At 36.3% G+C, this 27,932-nt stretch overlaps 1 protein-coding gene across 5 annotated transcripts in view; it reads left to right on the top strand.

Annotated features, from left to right (window-relative positions):
- KCTD8 (potassium channel tetramerization domain containing 8) overlaps positions 1-27,932 on the top strand; it is a 237,490-nt gene that overhangs the window by 56,750 nt on the left and 152,808 nt on the right. For 4 of the 5 annotated variants that reach the window (XR_008506602.2, XR_008506600.2, XR_008506601.2 and 1 more), the window contains one exon: positions 98-27,263. The exons of the other annotated variant lie outside the window; for it this stretch is intronic. Coding sequence is in view for 1 of the 4 variants with exons in the window: in XM_045881218.3 (XP_045737174.1) it covers positions 98-102 (5 nt within the window). In the remaining 3 variants the exon portion in view is untranslated. Of the gene's footprint in view, positions 1-97; positions 27,264-27,932 lie in introns of those variants that run through there. 5 annotated transcript variants of the gene reach the window in all.

The raw sequence follows: 27,932 nt of genomic DNA, 5'->3' as shown, positions 1-27,932 counted from the left end.
AGTAGCCATATAGTGAATTCCCATGAGACTGGTTGAGCTGGCAGAACTGAAGGTGCTAAAAGAACTGCTTTTGATGTCTTTTTTTTTCCTTCTCCAGTGTGAGCATGGTAACAACCTGCTAGAAGAGATGGAAACTAGGAGACAGGAATATGAATCTGACCTGACATCACTATCTGATTGAAGCAACGAGAAAGTAAATGGAACTCCATGCTTTAAAATATTTTTAAGTGTTTTATGTCCGATTCAAACATTCAGCAGTTGTTATGTGGTAGGCAGTACAGGACATTATTTTAGGATTTGAAGGAACTTTATAGAAACTTATCAGAAATTAAATATAATTAAGAAAATTTAAACCTGTCTTCTTCTAGGAATAAAATAATGCAGATTTATTTACATAGAAATAGGCAATTAAAATATCAGTCACATAATTTGAAATGTACTATGATGAGTAGAGTTGGTAGTAATAGTAAATTGTCTAGTTTCTAACTAGCATGAGGTCTCTTTGTATCACAGAAAAAAAGTGTTGGATGAAAGAAATGATAGAGTGAAATTCAAAGTTGTTTTAGAGAACATCTAAAAATGTGATTAGCTGGCTTATCTACAAAGAATATATTTATTTTCAATACCATTTAGTGTATGTGTTCTGTAAAAGATTTATCCCATTCACAGTTGGAGGAAGATAAACATACCCCTTACTTACACTTAGGCCTTTTTCTTCTGTTGTGTGATTCATGCTATCCAACCTTAGTTAGATCCTTATTAGGACTTGATTGCTCTTTTTCATTTTGTGAGGGAACTTGTGATATTTAATGTAATATGTTCTACCAATTTTGCTTTCTCCTCAAGTCCCCAGGCCAGGCACTCAATGCTTTGTTGGTTGTCTTTTATCCTTCTGGGGGACCATCCCTTGTGAAATGGGCTAACTCTTTCTCTCCTTTAAAAATGACCATTGATCTCTTCTCTTGAACCTTTGCTCAGGGCCACTCTTCCACCTCTTATTCTGATCCCATTCCTTTCTGCCCCCTTTGCAATCTGCTTACATCCTCAGTCTCTCCCTGTTCCACTGGCTCTTTCACCTCTACTTGCATCTAAACTAAAATTTCCATATCCCAACAAGAATTTTTTTTTTTTTCAGTATTCTATCTGAGTGGTTTCTCTTCACTGATGTTTCTCTTATTTCCATCACTTGCAAAATCCAGTTGCCTGAATTCTTTCACTAGTCAATTATTTTTTACTCCTCCACAGTCTGGCTTCTGGAATGACCTGTAATGTTTGGCAGTATTGATCAGCTCCCCTTCCCCACCTGAAACTCTCTTCCTTGGCTTCTGTCATATAGTTCTGTCTTGGTTATCTTCATTGTGTCCAGACTTGCTAATTACTTTACCTTCTCCTCTGTACCAAATGGGTGAAGGCATTCTGGAAGGTTTTGTCTTTTCTCATTTGTTTATCGACTTAAAATTAAATCCTTTCTCCATCCCCCGGAGTCCTCATGAACTAGCTCTGGCTTACTTTCCGACCTCAACTCCTACTTCTCTTCTTTGGCATCAGTATACTCCCATCATTCTGGCCTTCCCTCGGTGAGAACCACATGTGATTACGAAGCATGGATCTGGCCCTTCACACGTTCTGGTCTTTCCTCAGGTATCAGTTCAACTGATTACTTTATATGTAGTAGGTCTGCTGTCTTGCTGCCCAGTGAAATCAGCTATAAAATGAGCTTGTACTAGATGTCCTCTTGAGTTCGTTCTGGATCTTTAATTCTGTGATAGACTTAAATGACCTAAGATGATAGAGTTAAAAGGCTGCTCTAAGCAGAATACCTTCAAGTATCCCCTTCATCAACTCTGTGTCCACAACAGCTAGAATATAGTTGATGCACAGTGGATGCTTGATGAATAAATCAGTTGTCACTGTGTGACTTAGGATAAGTCACTTCTCTTTGTACTTCATCTTTGATGTTTATGCTTCAGTTTTCCTTTTTTTTTTTTAATTTCTTGTGAGAAGTGACATGGATAGTGTAATCCTTTCAGGACCAAAGGTAGCAAGTGTTAAGGAGGGCACATTAACACAGATATCCTGGCACCATTTTCTTGCATCCTTGATTTAATGGATGTCAATAGTTGACTTTTTAAACTTACTTCCAAGGAATAAACTTCAGGGAATAAGGAAAATAAATAAAAGACTTTGACCTCTAAGGGCATAGAATTGTATAAGTTTGTCGTTTACCTGACAAACATCATTTTAAAGATTTTCTTAGGACTCCTATAAAATGAAATACATTTTTGAGTTTCAGCCTCTGAATCCATGAATTTTAGCTTTCTGTCAATGATTTTACTGTAGGAACATGGCTGTAAAATGAATCCTTTGTATTAAAAAATACATCTAAGCAAAGGGAAATTTAGTCTCTTTTAAAATGTAGATTTAACTGTAATTTGTTACACTACAACTGCTTTTAACCAACAAACAAATTAGTCCCATTTGTGAGATACTGTAATTGCAATAAATTGTATGTTAAAGGACAGTTCAAAATTCTTATAATGTGTTCTCACAAAGTAAGAACATTTACCAGTATATTTTGGTTTTAACACATTAACAATAATAAATCCGAATGTCTTTCTTCTAAAGAATGATTTGGTTCCTTTTGTAAGAAAAAGATAATAAGCCCATTGTTTAAAAAAAATAGATAAGCAATACAGAAACATTCAAGAAGAATAATAAAAAAGTTATTCAGGGGCGCCTGGGTGGCTCAGTTGGTTAAGCGACTGCCTTCGGCTCAGGTCATGATCCTGGAGTCCCGGGATCGAGTCCCGCATCTGGCTCCCTGCTCGGCAGGGAGCCTGCTTCTGCCTCTGACCTTCCCCCCTCTCATGTGCTCTCTCTCTCTCATTCTCTCTGTCTCAAATAAATAAATAAAATCTTTAAAAAAAAAAAAGTTATTCAAATGTAACCACTCGGAAAATACAATTACCAATATTATGCATCTGACATTCTCATCTGTCATGATGATGACAGCAGAATACCTTCAAGTATCCCCTTCATCAACTCTGTGTCCAGAGTTGGACCTCTTTATGTAAGACTTGACTCCTTAATTTTGTTTCGAGCCATGAACATAAACTCCTATTTACCAGCTGATTATTGTCCTGTGTATATGTATATATGTTTATATGTATATGTATGAGTGGGTGACACACATTTTTTATCTTTAAATATATGAATGTGCATAAATATATGTGCACATCTTATTAATGTATATATTTAAATAGAGAAAGGGGCTTAATATTTGCTACTAATGGTCAATGTACTTATAAATCAATAAAAATGGTTTTACTAATTGGTGTGTGATGTATAAAAGAGGCGACTGTTTCTTAATGTTTCTGTGGTCCTCGTTTTTATAGAAATTAATTCATTCATGTTTGTCATGATGTCTTTATTTTATGTCCAGTTAATCAGAATTCATAATCTAGCTAATAGAACCTGAGAAGCGACAGCTTAATGAAATTAAGGGGTTGGGCGCCTGGGTGGCTCAGTTGGTTAAGCGACTGCCTTCGGCTCAGGTCATGATCCTGGAGTCCCGGGATCGAGTCCCACATTGGGCTCCCTGCTCAGCGGGGAGCCTGCTTCTCCCTCTGACCCTCCCCCCTCTCATGTGCTCTATGTCTCTCTCATTCTCTCTGTCTCAAATAAATAAATAAAATCTTTTAAAAACAAAACAAAAAACAAAAACAAAAAAAAACAAAAAAAAAGAAATTAAGGGGTTATTTTGTATTCATGTGAAAGGCTAGATGGAGGCAGCCTAGGAATGTTATTGAGGCCCAGTTGTATCCCCAGAAACCAGACTCCCCTATGCTTTCTCAGCCTCTCTCTTGAGAATGTGATACTTCTCATAATTGCAAATTGGCTGCCAGAGTTCAGCCACCAGGTTTGCATTTCAAGCTGTAAGGAAAAGACAGAGGGCACAATGGAACATGCCAGCTTAGTTGGTTTCTTTCTTTTGAGGAGCTTTCTTAAAACTCCTTCCAACAATTTCCATTTTCCATTTTATGGGCTTGAAATGTGTCATGAGGCCATTCCTGGATGCTAAGGAAGGTGATTCTCTTAGTAAAGAAGTGGAGAAAAGATACTGAGCATTGCAAGTCGTGGACTCTGCCACTGATGTTTTCCTAATTGGTTAGGCAAAGACTGGCTTGATTTTTTTTCCCTTAGGCATTAATCAAATCATTTTTGTGTTTGTTTGTTTCTTCAGAAGTTTCATGTTATAAAGCAGATCCATGAAAAAGTTGCTGAAGTTGTTTTAGATTTTTGTGACCTGATTTTGAGGATAAACAAAATTGCAAGTATCTGTTTTAACTGGAAGCATTAAAAAATTCCTTCCTTGTAGTTCTTGAGGCAAACATTGTAATTGGATCACACAACACCCCTTCACCTCCTCCTTCTTTCATTTCTGTCTTTTCTGTAAAGTCTGGAGAGATGAACAGTTTCTTTCCCCATGTTTCTTGCTGGTAGGGTTGGAAAGTTCACAGGGTTTTGGCTATGGACATAGGAGGAAGTCTGCTAGGAGTGTGTATAAGATGATTTACTTTTCATTAAAAGGGGAAAACCAGGGGGAGACATTATCCATTTGTCCTCATTCTTGCCCCGAGTACACTATGATGCCTGAAACCTGAACATCCATGTTGAGAACACGAAGGAGTATGCATGAAGGGAAAAACCTAGATATTCACAGTTTTAAGTCCTAATATTGTTGAGTCACTGGGCCAAGTCTATCTCAGAACCTAAATGCGTTGTTAATGTGAAAAAGTGTTTGTCACTCTAAGTTTTTCCTTTACTTTCGGGTAAACTCTTGCCCAATTGATGCTTTATCTGTTTCTTCACTGAATCAAACTAAGGTTTTTGTTTTTCTTTTTGAGACTTTGGCCTGGTTTAGAGTTGTCATCAAAAGCCCCTACAGGGAATGCTTTATCTGTTTAGACCATGCATGTAATAGCAAAACTGTGTGTGCTCATGTTACCTGCTTTGAGCTCAGTGTGGTTTTATGTGGTCACACGGACTTAAGTTTGAAATCAGAATTTGATCTTGAGGAATTAAATCTAAAATATGAATAATAATGACTACATCTTGGGGTTTTTGTGATATTAAATGTGATAATATGGGAATACATATTGCCCAAACATTGGCTTTCTCCTGGAGTACTTTCACAATGACCAAAGGATTCCTTTTTGCTGAGATTCAGTTTTCTTTGAGACATATTATGATTTTTATGTTGGGATCATGGAGTTTGGAAGCTCAGAGAAGACAAGTATTCAAATCCCACTTGTATGAATTATGAGCTTTGGCTACTTAGTTGATCTTTCTGAACCTCTGTTTCTTTACCTGCATCTTCATTGTCTCCAGATTTGCTAGTTACTTTACCTTCTCCTCTGCATAGTAGCACTTATCCTTAACTAAATGAAATGATTCATGTGAAAACTCCTAGTCTTTGCCATGCTATGGGACAAGTAGTAGATGGTATTTGTTCTTCTGATTCATTTTAGCTTTCTACCCATAATTATATTTTAGAGTGAATGGTCCATATTTTGAAATAAATATTCCTTTTGATATTTTCTAATGACTTAAGAGAAAGTGAACTAGTGACAATAAACAAACATACAGAAGGGTTGGGAAATATTATGTTCTCTTGAACTCTGTATTCTCATTGACTGAAACCATATTACATAGATTATCAAATTCAAAGTAATTAATATATAATTAGTGCAGGATTACTAAATACCACTTACTTTTATATTAATAATACATAGGATACTTTAATATTCTGACAGTTACCATGAAGAAACTCCATTGTTCTTGCACACTAGATTTTTTTCAATGTTCATTTGAATTTTATGACTGGGTTTTTAAAAAATTGAGTTTAGTATTTATAATATTGGGTAGGTAGATAGGTCCCTTTTTCATATATTTTTTCAGAGTGACCTTTAGTAGCTGCTATTTTGAATATATAGTACATTTACTAACATTATTGGTGTAATTTTGATTTCTAATTTTTTGATTACCTAGCTTTAAACCCCACTGGTGTATGAATAACTAATACAGTTTTAGGAAAATTTTTTGATGGTAATTTTCTAAGGAACATAGTATTTGCAAAACCAAATCTAGGTTCTTCTTTTTATTTTCTTTATAATTTTAGGAAAATAGGATAACCTTTGTTCCTGTCCCTATCAGGTCTCCCTTACTGAAGCCTGATCCTACTTTGAAGAGCCAGCAAAGCTGTAGTTTGCAGTTATAATGCTTCTAAAAATACTGTGTTTATCTAAGGCCACAGAATTGTGCTCACTACAATCAATGCTTAAATATGGAAAGAGTACAACTCTGCTATCATCACAATATTGCATCTTTTCCCACATTTTGTGGCCTGTTTCCAGCAGGAATGGGGATTCAGTGTCAGCACTTTGCCCAGCTATGACTTAGCACTGATCAGTATTCTTGTGTTGTAGGCTGGGAAGAAAGTGCTTTTCTGTCCTTATCTGTTCTGACAATTTGATATATTTAGGTTTATCTCATGAATATCATTTGATGTTATTTTTGGCATTTGGTAAAAATAGATGTTTTTCAGCTGTACAGAGCTATAGTTTATAATAAACTTTATATTGCAATGTTCAAGGAAGAAATTATGATGAATTGAGACCATTCTCTGCCTGTAAGCCAAATCTCACCATTTTTACACTTCTCATTTAGCCTGGAGGGGAAGTTGTATCCTCCATTTGGGATTATTTCACCTGGCTATTCTTAGCTCCAGAAGTTTGTCACTATCAGCATGATTAAAAATACTTACCAAGCATCTTTTTTTTGGTTCTTTATCTGAGTGAATCAGCCTTGAACTTTTGGCTGGTCACGAATATTGTCAGGGAAAACCAAGGTGGTTTGGAGCAATTCAAAGTCTTCTCCAAGCACACCCAAACCATTTAATTTAACTAAGGTTGACTTTGATGTTATGGGTAATCCGATTCAATGATAGCTGAAACTATGTAATGATAATTAAAATATCAACCCACAAGTTCAGTTGTGTTTTCTTTTTTTAGGATTTGGAAGACATGGTCAACAAATATGTTATTTAATATATATTTAAGGTTTTTGTTTTTCTTTTTGAGACTTTGGCCTGGTTTAGAGTTGTCATCAAAAGCCCCTACAGGGAATGCTTTATCTGTTTAGACCATGCATGTAATAGCAAAACTGTGTGTGCTCATGTTACCTGCTTTGAGCTCAGTGTGGTTTTATGTGGTTTAATGCCTTGTTTTTGCAGAAGGCCATGCATATTACTATGGGAGGCTGCTATAACACTTCTGGGGTAGGAGAGGGTCACATAATCAGCCCACTCAAAGGACTAACTATCTCTCCTTCCACAAACCTTAATGTCTTTTCTCAACACGACTTAAAATAAGGAAGAGGTTTATATTTAAGTTTAAGGGACAGTAAAACCTATAGGTCCAATGCTGTTGAGTTAATGGAATAAGCACTCGTGTAAATAATAAGATCTGTGTGGGTTGAGGTAAGGCAAAGGGCTGCTTGACCAAAAATTTGTTCTCAACGTGTCAAAGTTTCTGAAATTTTCACAATTGGCAAGACTGTAAGTGTCTTTTTTTTGGCTTATATGGAGGTTTGGCATAGGCCTTTAGATTTAGACAACACCGGTTGTTGGCTTTAGCTCCAGGCTCAGGGTTTAGAAGACTGATTTGCTGAATGCCATCTCTGTGTCATTGAACTCATGTGAGATCATGTGGATTTGCCATCATGTGATGGCACGTCTAATCACTGTAACAATAATACTCTAACAGAATATGCCATTTGTATTGATTCTGAAAATCTGAACATATTTTTATGATTTAAAAAGTTTTAAGGGGTGCCTGGGTGGTGCTGTCGGTTAAGCGCCCTGACTCTTGGTTTCTGCTCAGGTCATGATCTCAGGATCCTGAGATCAAGCCCTGCATGGGGCTCATGCTCAGCGCGGAGTTGCTTGAGTTTCTCTCTCCGTCTCCCTCTGCTCCTCCCACTGCCCCCCATGCTTGTGCGTGCTCTCTCACAAATAAATAAATAAATCTTAAAAAAAAAAATAAAAATAGATAAAAATTTTAGAGGTTAACAGAGTGAAAAATCTCATGTGATTTATATATTGAAATAAAAGTGTATGTTAGTGTAAAATGCTACGAGGAATAATTGTGAATATTCTTATTAAGAAAAATATTTATCAAAAATTTCCAAATAAATTTGGAAATACGTCGAAATCTAATGGATCTATTAAGAGTGACTGTACTAAATAGATAGCTTAGGAAGAACATATTCTTTTTGAACCCACTAATATTTTTATATAATTTTAATAAGAGAAAGCAGAATATAGTTACATGACTTCATAATTCTAATTTTTAAGAATTAAACAAGTGAAATGTTCACATTGAAAGTCTTCACATCTTTTAAGCAAGAATGACAAAGACTATCAACTTTGCACTTCAACAAATTCACAAGCAAAGTAACCTTCAAAATCATATAAAAGATTCATGAAGAATCCTCTTCAATACACACAGTGTAGGAACTATAAAAAGGTATGAAGAGAAGAACAAACGATACAGAAAGTTGAGGTATGCCCTAAATATCTTTTTTTTTTTTCACTGAAAAATGAGCATGTAGGATTGTAGATGTGAAATTGGGTGACCACAGGAGCAATGTGGTAACTAACTCTCTATGCTAAGAAATTGTCCTTCACTAATAATGTTGATCTTTTAAAATTTGAATATCAGAAATTTTAATAATAAAATTATATTAATAATTAAACTGTTTAATAAAATCTCAGAGTTATTCTTGTATCTCATAAGTTCATTATGTAATTAAAATATTTGCTTCGGCAAAATATCAATTTTTAACGTGTGCTCATTCAGCATTTGATTTGTAGTATGTAATTGGTTTACTTCTATCTTGGGTGGATAGGTATGTTTAACTGAGTCGTAGAAGTGAGCTGGAAGACTAGAACCTAGTGTAGCTTAATTTGATAATGCTGTTGCTGAACATTAGAGAATGGAAATGCTGTGAGGAAGGTTCAGGATGGTGTGCATGATGTGTCCCATGATAGCACAATAATAGGGAAAAGGTGAGTTATTTACTTCAGATTGTCTGGGGCTGTTCCTGAGTGTCACAATTATTGATAAAGTGTGTATTCAAGTATGACACTTTAGGAAACAAAATAGTATATGCTAGGAAACATGCTATCTACCAGGGACTTTGTTCTTTTATCAGACAATGCTAAACTTACCACTGATATACAAGAGAAATATGAAATATTATAATAGGTTTTATTTAATTGCAAAGGAAATACCTAGTATATCAGTGGATTACAAAGTGAGCTAATAAAAATTTTAGACTTTGAGCATACTTTTATTAAAAATACACATCAGGTTCTGTGTAATTGCTAGATTATTGTGTGTATAATGGTCTTGCAGTAGAATTGATTAAGATTAAAAAAATTAGTAATACAAAAATTAATGTAATTTTACATAGCAACAATACACAATCCCATTACCTAGATTAATATGGTGTTTCAGTCAAATTAAAAAGCTGATATCCTTTGCAATGTGCTATCTCACAGAGGATATTTTACAATAAAATATGAGGAGCATGGGATTTTGATTCTTAACCAATTTATCCATTGTGATGTTATTTTAAAGGGACTTTGCATATGTTAATTTAAGGATATTGAGATGGGGAGGTTATCTTGGATTATCTGGGTGAGCACAATGTAATCACAGGTTTTATAAGAGACAAAAGGTTCAGAGTCAGAGAGATTGGAAGATGCTATGCTGCTGGCTTTGCAGATGGAAGGAAGGGGCCACAAGCTAAGGAATGAGGAATGCAGGCAGCCTCTTGTAGTTAGAGAAGACAAGCAAATGCATTCTCCCCTAGAGAATGGAAAAAACCAGCCCTGCCGACACTTTGATTTTAGATAAAACACCTGTGTTATTTTAAGCCACCAAGTGTGTGATAATTTGTAGCCATAGGAAATTTGTAACAGCAACCAATAGGAAACTAATGAGTCCCAGATATTTATATGAGTATTTCTTTGTGATTGCCTTATTAGTAAAATATAATCATTATATCATTATATTGTTCATTGCAGTAATTGATAATTAGTTAAAAACCATTTTTAATCAAGAAAATGTGAAGGTTATCTTAATATCTTGTTCATTCACTGATAATGTATGTATATATACACACATTCACACATACACACACACACACACACACGGCCAGGGTGGGAAGAGAGGTGAGACTGTCCAGAGAAGGTAGGCTGCCTCTTCACACGCTACCAATGCCCTGGTGTGAAATCTCAAGGAATATAAGAATTCTAAATTTCAATGTGGCCTCCAGGTCGTTAGGACTATTTGTAAATGTAGAAGGCTAGAGCATATTTTATTTAATAGTAGGTCAGCTTGATTTATGTATTTCAAATATTTAGACATACAATATGAAAGCTTCTTTTATATTTTTACTCTAGGTCCTGAAAATGTTAGTGTCAGGTCTTTTCTTCAAGATCATTTCCTGCTGTTTTTCACTTATTCTGAGTGCTCCAGACATAACAGGTTAAGCACAGATTTCTCAATCTTCCATGCTACTTGTTACTTTTGCTTGTATTACCTCCTCTGCCAAGAGTGCCCTTTCTTATTCTTTCACCTAGGAGCCTGACACATATTCTTCAAGACTGAGATCAAAAGTTATCTCCAACCTTCTCTGGTCACAATTAACCATTTCCCTATTGGTGGTCCCTTTGCTTCTTTTAGTCCTGATATAGCTCTTCTATCCCTAACTTGAATGTGAGCTGCTTGGTGGAAAGGACATTTTATTTACATCTGTATTCCCATGCCTTGCTTATAGCCAATATTAGTGAGGGAGAGCATTCTTTGTGTTTCTTACATACGTTGATAGTGTGAAATGAAAATCACTTAGTTTTCTTCCTCCTGTTGGTCCCAACTGATAGCACACATCCACACTAGATGCGTAGGTATTTAGGCTAAGAAAAATAAGCTTTATAAATGAAGACCCCATAGGCCCAAAGTGCATGCCTCCCTTGTGAAAGTGTGTTGAGAGTATGACTATGTCTTGAAGCTGAGGTGGGAATTGGGGCCCTACCACCTTTTTGCTAAATCTCAGCCTCAGGACTCTTTGTAGGGAGAAGCTCTGAATATGTTTACAATCCACCTATATGGAGCACTGCACATCTTCATGCACTCATGAGCAGATGGTCCAGAGAGCTCCACATGATACTAGAGGAGGGCTCCAGGATTGGCTCAGGAATGAAGGATTCAGGTCTGATCCTGTGTGCCTTCTGCATGGGTCGGAGAAGGGTGAAGAAATCTGGCCCTGATCCTCTGATACATCATCAGGCAGTGTGTGAGGGGTTGTGGGCGGTGAACCTAAGTCTTCTTTCTGAGGAACAGTATTCCTCACCGGTGGCAGCAAGCTCTCTAAACACATAATCACATAATCTCTCCAATCACATAATCACTCCTTTCTGAGGTGGGGTTAGGACGACAGAGAAGAAAAAGAGTAAGAAGTGGAGGTAGAAAGATGCAAAATATTCACTCTAATACTTCCTGAATCATGAAGGCAGAGGATGTTTCATCATGTGTAGAAAGGAGATTCTTGGGATTAAGTATAATCTTTTTTTTTTAAGGATATTATTTATTTATTTATTTGACAGAGAGATAGAGAACACAAGTAGGCAGAGTGGCAGGCAGAGGGAAAGGGAGAAGCAGGCTCTCTGCTGACCAGGGACCCCGATGCGGGGCTCGATCCCAGGACCCTGGGATCATGACCTGAGCCAAAGGCAGCCGCTTAACCAGCTGAGCCACCCAGGCGCCCCTAAGTATAATCTTCTAATAGTAGGAAACCAGTATGATTTTGCTGAGCAGTTTATGGGCTGTCGTGACTGAGAAGTCATGCATGAGGGCCACCCTTTGTTCTGCCCTCCCAATAGGCTCTCCACCCTGTTCTGTGCACCAGAAAGCTCATCTTGAATTGTTTCAAAGCACTCTCTTCCCTGCTGTCAGTTGGGTTTAGTGATAGGAGGTTTCCTGTAGACAGCTGCAATGCAGGTGTGCTCAAGAGAACATGGGATCTAGACATGCAGGTCCTGGAATTATTAGCCTTTGGCTACTGTAGAACCCCATGGAGTCTTTGAAATCACCTATTGGAAACTCAAGAACGCAGAGAAAAATTTTACAATGTTCTCCCAATTCCTTTATGTTGCACTTCTTTCCTGATGCATTGACTACTATTTTACCCGCTGTCCCCAGCGCCCCATATTTTCTTATTTCACTTTGAATGCTTCCTTCACTTATAATGTTCTTGATTTCTATCCCTATCAATTTTGCTTCGAATTGCCTGGCATTTTTTTCCTGCCTCAGACATCACCACCACTTCCTGGACTTCTGCGTTCCCTGTTTCTTACCTCATTCTCCCAGTATACACTTCTCTGTTCGCATATGTTTACTTAAGGATATTGAGATGGGGAGCTGTCCCATTGCTTCTGTCTATCCCCACTGACCATGTTTCTGTCTCCTCTATTGTCTCACATATTCTGCTTACATGGAAATAGCTTATGTAATATTTAACTCTCCAATTTTGAAATGTAAAGGAAAACGTAAAAGAAAAACAATTCAGGCTAGTGAATGTGATAATCTGGTTAAGTTATAAGGAAGATGTGGGTTTTACCCAATATGCTACGATTTTAATGGGACTCCATAATGTTTACTAAGCCAGGTTTTCCTTGAACAAAGACCACATCTAGAGGGTAAGTTAGGCATAAAGTTGCTTAGACTATTAGGGTTTCAGGTCACAAATTCCTGACTTAGTGCATTATATGGTACATTCATGAGCAGAAAGAATACACCATTTCTTTCTCTCGTAAGTCATATGGGGAATCTGCCTCATTTATTTGTTTTTTCTTCCAAAGGTCCTTCCGTTGGCCGCCATTTTTTCTCCACACTTGAACATTGGTCTGTAGGGAGTTACAGAAAACATTTAAGATATGACAAAAGGGTAGAAATAGACTTAGATATTTACATTTAGTAGATGTAAATATTTCATATTTATCTTATATAAAAGAAATGGTATTTGCAACAGATGTTTCATTCTGTATTATTGAACAGAAAAGTGTCTTCTGTATTGTACATGAACTGCTCAAACCTTTCCTGGATTTCCAAAAAACATTGATACAACTGGGATTTTAATTATAGTTGTGCTGTAATGAAAGATAATGTAGATAATTTCTCTGCACCAAACATGCAACTTGTAATAATGTCCCAGGTTTTTAAAAGAATTGAAACAATGTCTCTGAAATGTGACGTGGTTTTAAGAAACATAAATTAAGACACAAGTCTGTGCCTGGAAAGGCATCCTGTTATTGGCCTTAAGACCTTTTCTTTCCAACACAGTAAAGGATGGTTAATCAGAAACTCACTGGATTTTGAAGTGAGTTTGTGAGTAAAGTGAATGAAGAAAAAAAAATGCCTCTGGCTTTTTTTCCATAGAAATGAATAATCCTTCCAAAGATGTTCTCTTTACTTTCCTTGAATGCTTTACCTCCCTCCCCTCCCCTTCAGAGTCCACTTGTTTCTGTAATATGAATCTGCTCCTGTATTACCTCCTCCCTAAAAACACCTTGATTCCTCCTGCCCCTAGGTAGATCCTGTAACCTTCCTCCACACTGGGGCACATACCCTCAGTATAGCATTTGCATCTGCCTCATGTTCCTATAATTCTTAGTACATCTGTTTTCTTTCCCCGGACTATGAGCCCCTTCAGAGCAGGGACTGTATTATATTCAGTCTAATGGATTACATGACACACTGCTTATTAAAATCTGAATCACCTAATACCACTAAAATATTATCTAGTGGGGAATAGTGCTATTTCAGCTAGAAAAAGCAAATGCATGGTTCCCTAGAAATACAAGGCTTGTCACCAATATTCACCAATATTTCTCCTCCCCCTTTTTTAACCACTTCTAGGCCAAGATTGGCCTCAAATACAGAACCAGCAGAATGTAACTTTTACAGTAACTTTTACAGCTGCCTAAGTTCTCTGGAGCAGAAACGCAAAGCTAAAGCAACATTTTAAAACTGGCCAAAAAACTGGTCAAAGAAGAGGGAAGGGAAGAAAGCAGATTCTTTTGGATAACTGAGATACTTGTTTCAGATAAGCGAGGTGCTTATTTCATATTTCATACTTATTTCATGATCATAACGAACTTGGGATGTTACCCATTTTACAATGTAGATTCTAAAGCACAGCAGGATTACAGTTCACAGTAATGCTAACTAAAGAGAATCACTTTTAACAATCTGGAATTTATTTCCAAATCTGCTTGTATGTGTATGTTTCAGGACTGGGATCACAGAATATATAGGTTGTATTCTGCTTTCTTAATTTAATATTTTGTTGTGAACAATCTCCAGTGCTCTTAATAGTTTTTTGACAATATAGTTTTAATGACTGCCTATATTCCATTCATTTATCAATCACTCATTGAACGTTTCTATGTGCCAAGCAGTAGTATACTGTACCTCAGGGATATAAAAGCCAACAGATAAAACCCCTGCTTTCGTGAATTTATTTTAAAGATGTAATTTATGTGGCCAATACTGTTGGTTGGCTAACTTAGCATTCATCTCTATTTCCTCTCTCTACTTCCAGGAATTGAGGCTGGAAAAGAAATACGCTTTTCACACTTCTCTTTCAGTGAGGGTTGGCAATATAACCCAGTTATGGCCTGTGGGATTTCTGTAGAAGTCTTCTACTGGATTTCTGGGAAGTTTTTGCTTTTTTGATGAAGGGGATGGATGTATTGAGATTTTTGAACATATCCCCTTCTAAAAGAATATATGAGGGACGCCTGGGTGGCTCAGTCATTAAACGTCTGCCTTCGGCTCAGGTCATGATCTCAGGGTCCTGGGATCGAGCCCCGCATCGGGCTCCCTGCTCCGCGGGAAGCCTGCTTCTCCCTCAACCACTCCCCCTGCTTGTGTTCCTTCTCTCGCTGTGTCTCTCTCTGTCAAATAAATAAATAAAATCTTTAAAAAAAAAAAAGAATATATGATGCCTGAGCTGTGTCTGCCTTCGTTTAACTATGAGAATACAAGCAACATTCTGAGGATGTCAGAGCAGAAATACAGAAAAATCCTGGGATCCTGCTGAGATGTGAGCACCTAAAGCAGTGCCAGCTACTACTTACCAGTAGACTTAGTTTGTGAGAAAAATGAACTCTTATTTTTTTCAAGCCTCCATTAGTCAGATTACGGGTTATTTGCAGCTGAATAGAATCCTAATGTTACATATTATTTAGCCAACCTGCTAGGTCAGTGTCTTTAGATTGATTTACATTTTTTCCAATTTTTAACTTATGCTCTAAAGAATAATACCATGCAAAGTTTTGAGCCCATTTCTAATTATTCTGGTAAAATACATTTCTAGATGTAGAATTGCTGGATATGAGTTTGATTCTGGATGCATTTTGGCCATATTTCCATCTTGAAAGTTGGAGACCATTTATAATCTCAAAGATGTGAGAGTACCCAATTCAAATGAATTGGTACTTCTTAACTATATATTTTCAAATTATTGTATCCTTTCAATGACACTAAAAATTTGAGTTCAGAAAGTGACCCCGTGTACTCTCTGTGAGAAAGCAAGGTTCAAAAGAAAAGTAGGGGAACACTAATGGATGCCCAGGAACCTTTTGTAAAAGGAGAATATTTCCTTGTGTAAACTCTGTAGGTGGAAAAATAACCCAGTCTTGCTATCTGAGATGCAGAAACAGAAAGAACTACAGTGTCAGAGACACTTGTTCTCATCCAACTTGTAGTTTCTTCACCATTCTGAAATATCTGAGTAAATTTTAACCCAGAAAACGTCTTGAGAATGTGTGTAAATTCTGGGGATATTCCAGGCAACAGGTATGGTACAAAAAACCCTGCAAGGACTCGGTAAAGAACTGCCAGTAAAAGCAATTGTGCTCAGGTTTCATCACCTCTTACCCGATTTACTAAAAAAAAAGTGATTATCAGCTTAGTTCAGCAAAACTCAAAAGACTTCATGTTTAAGTGCTCTACACTTTGCCAACTTTTTCATATAAAATGTGTAAATCCTGCTAGCATATTGGAATGGTTATTTTTTCCTAAACATACTCTTAATCTGGTTTTGAACTATGGAATATAGATTGAGCTAAATATTATGCACAGCTTTCCTATTATATACAAGGCAAAAAAAAATTTCCTTTGGGAATTGTTTTCTAGAAGACCAAACATGACCTAATTAGATATACAGATAACCTTAAAGAAGCTTAAATAAATAATCCCTCTCCAATCAATTCCTGCAGGCTATGCTAAGGGAGTATTTCTCCCTCTTTAATGCAGTTCTGTTCCAGCTTAGAGCTCTTTTATGTCCATAAGCACTCTAACTTTTCTTCTATAACCAGAAAGGAATATTTTCATTCTGTGTCTTCCTTACACTGGTGTATATTCAGCTACTACTTGAGTAGAGTCGCTGGCATAGAAAACCTGGACCATCAGCTTGCATGGAACTTTGCAAAAAAAGGACAGAAGGAGCTGAGCTGTGTCTAAGCTGATGACTCACTGAAGTCCAGTCAAGTGTAAAATCAAGTTAGAAGCAGCCCAGGCCAGATACTGAAATGTGCCAGGTAAGATTTCTAGAAAGTGTGTTTTCATAATGATTATGAAAACTTTGATCCTTTCCCCAGATATCATTGCCCTTCATATTGAATCATAACTCTGGTTTACGTTGCTTACTCTGGAGCAAGTGCTTTTGAAGATACTGAGGGGTAAAGATGAGTCTAACAGGATTTGTTGTTGGTTGTTTCTGGGCTCACCTCTTTACCTTACAGTTTACATAACATCTTTTCCCTTCAAAAAACCTGTTCCCGTTCTGGGTGCCAAAATCCGCGTTTGTCTTCCTCCTACAAATTCCAGAAGTCAAAGGATCTAAGGCATAGCCTTTTCTATCTGTATTTAAAGGAGTTCTTCATGCGTTCAATGTGGTCCTTAACGTAATCTCACCAAACTAATTTTGTCCTTGGGCACCCTCCCGTTAGCTTAGTGTCACTGAGTTTCAGCAGTCATTGGCTGAATTCCGGAGTATAGCTCCTGCAGCATCTGATTTGCTTTTACGAAAAATATAAACCAGACGCTGATGAAACTGTTCAGGAAGCTCTATGCGGTGTGTGTGAAATCCTGGTTTTATCCTTAATCTCAAAGATTGGGCATGACTGCTCATATCAGAGGATTTCAGCTCAATGCCGTCTTGATAAAGCAACCACCAAATTTTCTAAAGAAAAATATTTTCTCCCCCTACTTTGTCAGTTCATTTTGTGGGGGTCCCTATCACGGTTTCAGATAGTAACCTACAGTGATAGCTTTAAAGATTGAATAAAATCATGAATATCTTTGGATAGGTGATGGTTTTCTCTGATGCCACTGGCTATGTTTTGTACATCCAGTAGCTGGAGAGATATTTAAAAGATCATCTGGCTGGATCATCAGACTTACACTCAGTAGAAAAGAAACACTGCCATCATTTTTTTTCTGTGGGGGCTCAGAGATTTTCAATAATGCCAATATAGTTAGTTGAATGGATAGTGACATTAATTCTAATTTCAAGTATGCCGAGGTCCCCTAAAAGGTTGACTGTTGAGGGAAAATATCTTTTACTCTCATTTTCCTCATATATAAAAATACTTTTTTAAAAAAATACTTCTTTGTGAGGCGCCTGGGTGGCTCAAATGGTTAAGCATCAGCCTTCAGCTCAGGTAATGATCCTAGGGTCCTGGAATTGAGCCCCACATTGGCCTCCTGGCTCCTCAGGGAGCCTGCTTCTCCTTCTCCCTCCTTCCCTCTCCCCAGCTCATGCTCTCTCTCTCTGTATCTCTGTCAAATGAATAAATTAAAAAAAATCTTTAAAAAAAAAAAATACTTCTTTGTAAGGTCAGTGATAGTCTGCGCATACGTGATTCCTTGTAAATTTAATGTACAGTGTAAACATTGAAGCCTGATGTGCTAAACTGGATCCGGTAATGAAGGACGAGCCTTTAAGAACTTTGTTAACTTTGAGATTGATTGATTGGTTGATTGATTCATTCATTCATTCATTTATTCATTCAGTGAGTTATTTGTTGAGTTCCTTCTGGGTATCAGGCTATGTGCTGGCAAAGCAATAGTAAGCAAAAACAGACATGTTCCCTCTACTCTTGGGGCTTGCTGTGAAGTAGAGGAGAGAGGTATTAATCAAATATATCATCTATTGCAGTTGTGATAAGAGCATCAAAAGAGGTACATGATGATGCTATGTGGTTTCTTAATGAGGGATTTCACCTGGTCTGGGAAGTCAAGATGGGCTTCACTGAGGACTTGACTGAAATGGCATGTGGAAGAAAAGCAGGAGTTAACAAGGGGAGTAGGAAAAGGAAGAAGCAGCAGCCTAAGAGCCTATGGCAGAAGGGAGCCCAGCAAGTCTGAGGGGCTAAAGGAAGGAAGACAGGGAGGCCTGGAGTGTAGAGAACATGGCTCACTGTGAGGCTGGAGTGGGTAGGTAACAGCCACTCAGGCTGGGTCTTAAAATGTCTGATCTTTATCTTGAGAGCAATAGGAATTCATTAAAGGTTTTTTAAGTGGGTGGTTCAGGGAGCAGGATAGAACACATATAATATGAAATTCCTCTTCTAAAAAGACCACTCAGGCTGTGGGGGTGAAAAGAGCCGAAAGACCAGGAGGGGAGTGTATGTATACCTGCCTTTAGTTTAGGGCTTTGGAGGACTTTACAAATGACAGAAGGGCAGTAAGGGGAAGACTGGGTTCCTTAAGCAGAAAGGTTAAGAAGGTTAAGCAGGGTTTCAGAAACTGGTAATGATTGTTTTTAAGTCCAAATCTGGTTACAATGAATTATGGATAACACATTTACTATGATGATAATTATGAGTCAGTAAGGTAGGCTAATCCATATGTAAGCCTTCCCTCATGGGTAGGGAAGGGTAAGTCTTCCCTCCTGGAGGTCTTATAAGTAAGCCTCTCTGGTTTGGTTTTGTTTGTTTGCTTGCTTGCTTATTTGTTTTAATTATTTTTTCCTAGTTCCACATTCTTAAGTAAGATGTAAAAATAAAAGCAAAGATTCACTCCCAGCTCTCTCTTTCCACACACACACAATGAAACACACACATTTGCATACATGCAGAATATTTTTGTACATACATCTTTTTATCCTTGTCTGATTATCTTTTTTAGGATAAATGTCTAGATGAAATTACTGGCTCACTTGGTATACACATTTATTTATTTATATTTTTATATATTTTAATTTTTTTTATTTGAGTATAGTTAATACGTACTGTTACGTTAGTTTCAGGTGTACAACCTAGTGATCTGACAAGTTTATAAGTTATGCTGTGCTCACCACAAGTGTGGCTTACCATCTGTCACCATACAATGCTATTATGTCATTGACTATATTCCTTGCATTGTACCTTTTAGTCTACTGACTTATTCATTCCACAGCTGGGATCCTGTATCTCTCTCTGCCCTTTACCCAGTTTGCTATCCCTTGCCCCTCTTGCCTCTGGCAACCATTTGTTAAAATTTCAATGTGTTTATGAAGTATCTGTCCTCCTAAAAGCTTGAAACAATTTAAGTTTTACCAGTTTTGGAGATGATTTCCATTTTATCACATCTTTGTCAAGGCTAGATAGATACATTTTTCGTCTGATTATTATTTTTTGCCTTTCTGATAGGTCACAGATGATTTTTTTTTCTGTTTTCATTTGCTTTTTAAATTTTTAATTGATGTCATTTTTCTCGACAGCTCTGTATCACATTTTGGTGTATTCATTTTGCTTTTAGGAATTCATTTAAAATAATTAAATATCTTTAAAGTACATCTGTGGTTAATATAATATATCCTTTCTGTGTAGATTTTGGAGTCAACTTTTTTATTCAGGGACAGTACAGGAATTTCAGTGGAACCCGATGCAATCAACATTTAAAAGACACATTTTCCTTGATGCTGTTATGCAAAACCCTATTTTTCTCAGACTAAACAATTCACAAATTTTTTTATGTAATCTTTAAAACATTAATAGACTTCATTTTTTAGAACATTTCTAGGCTTACAGAAAAATTGTGCAGAAGATAGGAGTTCCCATATGCTCACCACCCTCTCAACAGCATTGCCCCTACTATTCTTGCATTAGTATGGTACATCTGTTATAATTGATGAACCAATATTGATACATTATTATTCAGTATTGTTCATAACTTATATTAACATTCACTCTTTGCGTTGTACAGTCTATAGGTTTGGAAAGTGTATAACGTCACATATCTACCATTATAGGTTCATACAGAATTAGTATTACCACTCAAAAAATCCTCTCTGCTCTGCTTATACATCTCTACCCCTACCCTCACTCCTTGCCTGAACCTCTGGAGGCCGGGATTGATATTTTTTCTGTCTTTATTGTTTTGCCCTTTTCAGAATGTCACATAGTTGAAATCCATATATTAGATAGCCTTTTCAGATTGGCTTCTTTCACTTAACAATATACATTTAAGTTTCCTCCATGTCTTTTTTTTTTTTTAAGATTTCATTTATTTATTCATGAGAGATAGAGAGAGAGAGGCAGAGGCAGAGGGAGAAGCAGGCTCCCCGCGGAGCAGGGAGCCCGATGCGGGACTCGATTCCAGGACCCTGGGATCATGACCTGAGCTGAAGGCAGACGCTTAACCGACTGAGCCACCCAGGCGTCCCTTCCTCCATGTCTTTGTGTGCCTTGATAACTTATTTTTTTCTTATCGCTGAATAATATTCCAAACCACAGTTTGTTTATCCATTCACTTATTGAAAGACATCTTGGTTGTTTCCATAATTTGGGGAGATTATGAATAAAGTTGCTATAAACGTTTCTGTGCAGGTTTTTGTGTGGTTGTAAGTTTTCAACTCATGTGGATAAATTGTAATTGCTGCATTATATGGAAAAACTATGTTTAGCTTTGTAAGAAGCTGTCAGATTGTTTTCCAAAGCGGCCATACCATTTTGTTTTCCCACCACCAATAAATGAGAGTTCCTATGCTCCACACCCTCACCAGCATTTGATACTCAAGTGTTTACGATTTTAACCATTCTAATAGGTGTGAGTGTTACCACATTGTTTCAATCTGCAATTTTCCAATGACATATGTTGAACAAATTTTCATCTGCTATGCTTTTTTTCCATCTCTATATCTTCTTCAATGTGGTGTCTATTAAAATCTTTTCACCATTTTTAAATTGGATTTTTTATCTTTATATCAGTGAGTTTTAGGAGCTGTATTTTGGGTACAGTCTTTTATCAGATATGTGTTTTGCAAATTTTTTCCATGGATTGTCTTTTCATTCTCTTAATAGTGTCTTTCACTGAGCAGAAGTTTTTAATTTTAATGAAATCAAATTTGATCCATTTTGGAGTTATTTTTGTGAAAGTTGTAAGGATTGTGGTTTTATTGACTTTTTTTGTATGTGGGTTTCCAGTTGTTCAAACACCACAAATGTCTTGTCCATGCTTGGAACCCTAAAACACCTCTGTGTTATTAATACTAAGACTACAGATTTAGATGTAGACATGAATATTTTGCTACTTCTGAGTGGCTTACTTGAAAGCCAAAAAAAAGTGACATATTTACTCTAAGAGTCTTTAATTTAGGATGAGATCACTAGCAGAAACACTTCCATAATGTACAATTTTAATAGAACTGGTGTGTTATTTAGAAACACACAAAGGACTATTCAAAAGTTGGTGTAAAATTATAGCTGTGCCTAGAGAAAAAATTATGTTTCTTAACATCTCCCCTGTCTGCCCTGGTTCTTCTTACAGCTTCTCTTTTTACTCAAGTCTGTGATCTTTGTCTTTGTTAGCTTGCAGTGAACTTCATTCACTGATGCTGGAGGGAGAGAGTTTTCAGTTAGATGCCCTAGCTCCTGATCCATACCCTTGGAAACTGGATGTAGTCTCAATATTAAAATGTGCAGGAATACATCAAAGATATGTTTTTAAATGTCCCCCTTTAACCTTAGAATAAATAATTTGGAAGTATTTCTTTTAGTTCCTAGCTTTGATATGACTTACAATGGAATAAAAAGACAGGAGTTTCAGTTCCTTTTAATGCTTCTCTTCTAATAGGTTTGTGATTTGATACCATGGTGATAGGCATCAAGGAAATACTTAGGATTAATGATGTTTTCAGTTGATTTGGAAAAGAAGTGTATTTTTAATTCCTCTAGCTTCTTGGTTAAATTACCATCTTGCATACAAACTCCTTTTTGGCATAAACGAATTGAAAATACTGATTTCAAGAAATACTTTAATCCATATAGCACCATGCTTACTTTTGCTTAACTTTACCAGGTTATTTTAACCCAAATCATAGAGACAACAACAATAAAAAGAGTAAAGCAGATGGCTTAAATATTATAAGTACATCTTAGAACACTTTTGGTATTTAGAGAATTACTTTTAGAATTGCTGAGCTTTTTCTTAGTATTTAAATGTCTGCTATTTCTTAAAATGTTTTTGGTCTTAACTGGGTTAAAGTTTTAATTTTTTTTTTATTTTACCTTTAATGTGGAAAGAAATAGCCACTTGAAGTTATCAGAGTATTCCCTTTATGACACAGCAAAGAAGTTGTGTAGATTCTTTGGAGTGTCCTTTGAAATATTTCTTTCCCATTATTTTCCTGTGACAACCATTGCAGGTTTCCGCTTCAACCTGGACTTATTTCTTGATGTCTCTGACTAAAGTCTTTTCTTGTACTGTTTTGCCCCACATTCTACACACTGTTTGATCTTCCACAAACATTACTCTGCTCCTATTATTGTAGTAATTGTTCTGCATTGTGGTGTAGAAAGAGTATGGATTTTGGAATAAGTGCTACTTATTCTCCCTGCGCTTTTGGACACACACTCTAATCTCTAAGGCTTACTGTCCTTAACTATAGAGTATTGTCAGCACTCTCATAAAAGTTGGCATTATGATTAAATGAAAAGGGCTTGTTCCCTTAATACTTCTCATCACAATCCAGAATTCTTATCTTGACATATGAAATCAACCAAAATTTGTGCTCAGATAAGCTTTCAACACTTACATTAACTCACCTGCATGTGGCCAAAATTTTAGCCAACACCCAGACGGAACTCTCCAATTCATTAAAGTGACCTGAAATGACATCTCTAAATTCCTGATTAAATGTAGCCAGCCTAAAATGGCCTTTTTTCTTCCTGATATTTGTAGGGCACTGATGTTTGTTTTCTTGTGACACTTAATAATGACTGCTTTGAATAATAGTTACTTGTGTAGAGATCTTTTAAAAATTTTTTTATTTTTATTTTTTTAATTTAAATTCAATTAATTAACATATAGTATATTATTAGTTTCAGAGGCAGAGTTCAGTGTTTCATCAGTCCTTATATAATACCCAGTGCTCATTACATCACGTGCCCTAAGGAGGGTAGCCATCATCCAGTTACCCTGTCCCCCCACCCTTCTCCCCTCCAGCAACCCTCAGTTTGTTTCCTATGATTGTCTCTTATGATTTGTCTCCCTCTCTGATTTTGTCTTGTTTTCTTTTTCTCTCCCTTCCCCTATGATCCTCTGTTTTGTATCTTAAATTCCACATGAGTGAGATCACATGTAATTGTCTTTCTCTGATAGATTTATTTCGCTTAGCATAATACCCTCTAGTTCATCCATGTCATGGCAAATGGCAAGATTTCATTTTTTTGATGGCTGAGTGGTATTCTATTAAGTATACATACCACCTCTTCTTTATCCATTCATCTGTTGCTGGACATCTGGGCTCTTTCCATAGTTTGGCTATTGTGGGCATTGCTGCTATAAACATTGGGGTGTAGGTGCCCCTTCAGATCATTACATTTGTATCTTTGGGGTAAATACCTAGTACCCTATAACCCAGCAATTGCACTACTAGTTTTTAATTTTTTTAAAGATTTATTTATTTGAGAGAGAGGGGGCATGAGTGTGGGGGAAGTGGCAAAGGGAGAGGGTGAGAGATTTTTTTATTTTAAAGATTTTATTTATTTATTTGACAGAGAGAGAGACAGCAAGAGAGGAACACAAGCAGGGGGAGTGGGAGAGCGAGAAGCAGGCTTCCCGCTGAGCAGGGAGCCCAATGCAGGGCTTGATCCCAGGACCCTGGGATCATGACCTGAGCCAAAGGCAGACGCTTAACCAACTGAGCCACACAGGTGCCCCGAGGGTGAGAGAATCTTAAGCAGACTTTGCTTTGAGAGCAAAGCCTGATGCAGGGCTCGATCTCCTGAGCCTGAGATCAGGACCTGAGCCAAAACCAAGAGTCATATTCTTAACTTACTGCGCAACCCAGGTGCCCCTGTAGAGATCTTTTCTGAGAGGTTATAAGGTACTCAACTGCAAAGCCAACGTTATACCCATGCATCCTTACAGCACTGAGACCAATATCAGACATAAAGAAAAAAAAAAGTTTTCAATAACTATTTGGTGAATGAAGGTATCATTTACATTTTTAATATTCATCATTGTCCTATTATTTCAGGATTACCTCTTAGAGAATTTTTCCATGTTAAATCATTAAAAAATTGTCAAATTTTGAGGTAATTTTGTGGCTCAAGAATACTTGTTAGACCATTTCAGAGTGATATCACTTTGGGTATTATTATTATTATTATTATTATTATTATTATCATCTAGAAAATTAGCTCAAATTGACTAACAGCAGAAATGTTCCTTAATGTATCAGAGTTTGACAAATCTATTCCCATTAAGGAAAAAAAAAATCTGAGGCATTGTTAGTTAATACTTCATCTTTTAAAATATCTAGGTTATTTTTGACCCCAAACCTTCCAAATACTTAAGACTCTATTGTATTAATGAATGAATGTCCTTTTGTTCAGAGATTATGTTAAACCGTGCCTCAAATAATGCATAATATCTCATTAGACACCATAAGACTAAGGAAGACTTCTTAACCTGTCTAATACATTTTCCATATTTTCAGCAAGTTTACTTAAACCATTTCTGACAGGAAGACAACTTTTCTAGTCTTATTTATCCCAAGGGAAGATGATTTCATAGCCTCCCTTATAAAATAAGGATTTTCACAAATGAATGTGGTAAATGAACCCTAGAGCTATTGTGGTGACAAATGAATTCTGTCATTGAAAAACTTGGAATGAATAACACCAAGGAAGAAAAAAAAACTCACCTTGCTTGAGATTAGGTAAGCGTAAGGCATTTATGATGACTTTCACTGATGCTGCTCAGGAAAATCCTGCTTTGCAATAGATAGAGAATGAAGAGAAGATAACACACTTTGATAGAAGGGGAGAGGAAGAGAAAAGAGCATTTGAGGAAACTGAAGAAGAAATATTGGGAATTAAATGGAAAAATGCCATATGAAAAGAAATATACCCGTAAGTAAATGAAATATAAATGCACAAAAGGGCCCCAAATAGGAGGATCTTCCCTGGATTGCATCTTTAAGAGATATTTAATGCCCATCAGTGTGAAGTTTAAAAACTATTACCTGTGCATTTATATTAACTGTTAATCTTTAAAAAAACATTTAAAAACCTTTAAATACTAAATTTTTATGATTGCTTTCCTAAAAGTTTTCCTCAAGGATTTCTCTGTTTTCACTTTGGTTAGTTTTTAACAAATTAATTAAATATAAGGTTTGCCTTTCCATTCTCTTCCCGTGATACTCCTGGCTGTTTGAAAAAGAACACTCAATTCATTTAATAAAGGAAACACTTGTTGGGGTGCCTGGGTGGCTCATTTGGTTGAATGTCCAACTCTTGATTTCACCTCAGGTCACGATCTCAGGGTGGTGAGAGCGTTGGGCTCTGCATTGGGCATGGAGTCTGCTTGAGTGGAAGACCTGGAGTCTTCTCTCTCTCCCTCTCCCTTTGCCCCTCCACCCCACACCTCTCTTTCTCTAAAAAAAAAAAAAAAAAAAAAAGAAGAAGAAGAAGAAGAAGAAAAGAAAACACTTGTGATGAGCACTGGGTGTTGTATGTAAGTGATGAATCACTAAATTCTACTCCTGAAACCAATATGACACTATGTTAACTAACTAGAATTTAGATAAAAACTTGAAACAAAAAAAGAAAAGACTTGTTCATTGGTCCACCTCTCAAGACATCCAGCAGATAGAAGGATAATTAAACCCATCCCTTAGTATAGCTGTTGTTTTCCTTCTGGCAGCTTCAATTCTATTTTTTCTTTGACTGCATCTAAGTTTTCTTTAAGAATTTTATGAAATTGTCCAAGAAAGGTGACTCTAGGATCTGAGATGGCACTGACAGAAAGCAAGCCATACACAGTTAGTGTGCAAATCGTAACAGGGAGCAGGTTCTTGATTTGTTTTATCCTTTCTTTGAGTATACATAAAACAAATAAACATTTTATAGTTTCTTAGAGAATTTGGATAGTGGGTATGAAGCAATCTGGATAATCTACTTTTTCATTATATTACATTTATAATTTATATGTTCCGTAAATCCCTTTTTTATGAATAAAATGTTTTATTAAAATATAAAACATTTGGTGTTGGATTATTGTAAGCTTCTATCTACTGGAAAAATTCACTGAAATTTTTCCAGTTCCCTTTATTGTAAGGCTAAATACTTTTGCTCTTGAGAGATGTGTGTATGTACCTTTGATAGTAATAATCAGCTGTGCTTTTAACCCTGATGAAATAATTCATTATTCCTTATTTTTTTAAAAAGGCACATGTATATATCTATTCACTCTATAATACATAAAGGCAGAATAAAAACGTATGGTTTTGTTAAGCTGTATTGCCTCAAAATATTTAGGGGAAAACTACATGCAGATTTTTAAAAATAAATGTCTTGTCTGGTCTCAGTCTGGTCTTATCTGATCTCAATCTGATCAATGTTGAATTTATTCAGAATGGTCATTAGAGATTTTGCCTAAGCCTAGAGAAAATATAACTGTTCTACATGGGTTTAAACTTTGAATTAAGCCTCACAAACAGCAAGGCCAAAATAGCAGAGTTAAATAACTCTGAAAAATCAATGATGTTTGCATAAAATGAATTAATTAGAGTGTTTTGAATTTTATATTACTTCAATACAAGAAAATATACATATAGAAGCCATTCCACTAGTATTTCCTATATACTTCATTTCCTGCCCGGCCTCTGAGGTTTGCTTACTGTCCAGTCTGCAAATAACTGATGACATGGATGATCAATACATTTTGTAAGTGATGTATTGAAAATGTAATTCATTTTATTCCTATTACAAGCTTTTGCCTGCCATTAACTTCAATAAAATATCAATAGGGTAAGAAAATCATACAATTTGATATGTTAGGGAAAGCCAGTTAGTAGAAGAAGGAACAGTGTATTAAAATCTTGCTAAATAAATGAATCTAGGCAAGAGAAAAAATGAAATCATAAGAAAAAAAATTATGTAACAGAAGTTTTTACAGTACTATTCTATTAATACATGTGGGGCTTTCTGATTTAAAAACTATTATTTGGAGAGTAAAATTTCTGATTTACTTTTTATTTCAAATTTTTATTGGTACGACATATATTCAGAAAAGTCTCTAAAGCAAAGTTATATGCTACTGCAAAGCCAATACCTGGGCCTCCACATTCAGGACAGCAAATAGATCTTTACGCTCTTAAACACCATCTGTGCCGTAGCCTCCCAAGTTAATTTTTATGTTGACCTTAAGGTTACCAATTTAATGTTATTAATTTCCTTCTTTATAATTTTAACTTTTTTTAAAAAAGATTTTATTTATTTATTGGAGAGAGAGAGAGAGAATGAG

The sequence above is a fragment of the Mirounga angustirostris genome, unplaced genomic scaffold (assembly GCF_029215605.1).
Source record: "Mirounga angustirostris isolate CCGP_5_RB_7025 unplaced genomic scaffold, mMirAng1.0.hap1 SCAF_2, whole genome shotgun sequence".
Taxonomy (NCBI): domain Eukaryota; kingdom Metazoa; phylum Chordata; class Mammalia; order Carnivora; family Phocidae; genus Mirounga; species Mirounga angustirostris.
This window is presented reverse-complemented; position numbering and strand designations above follow the sequence as displayed.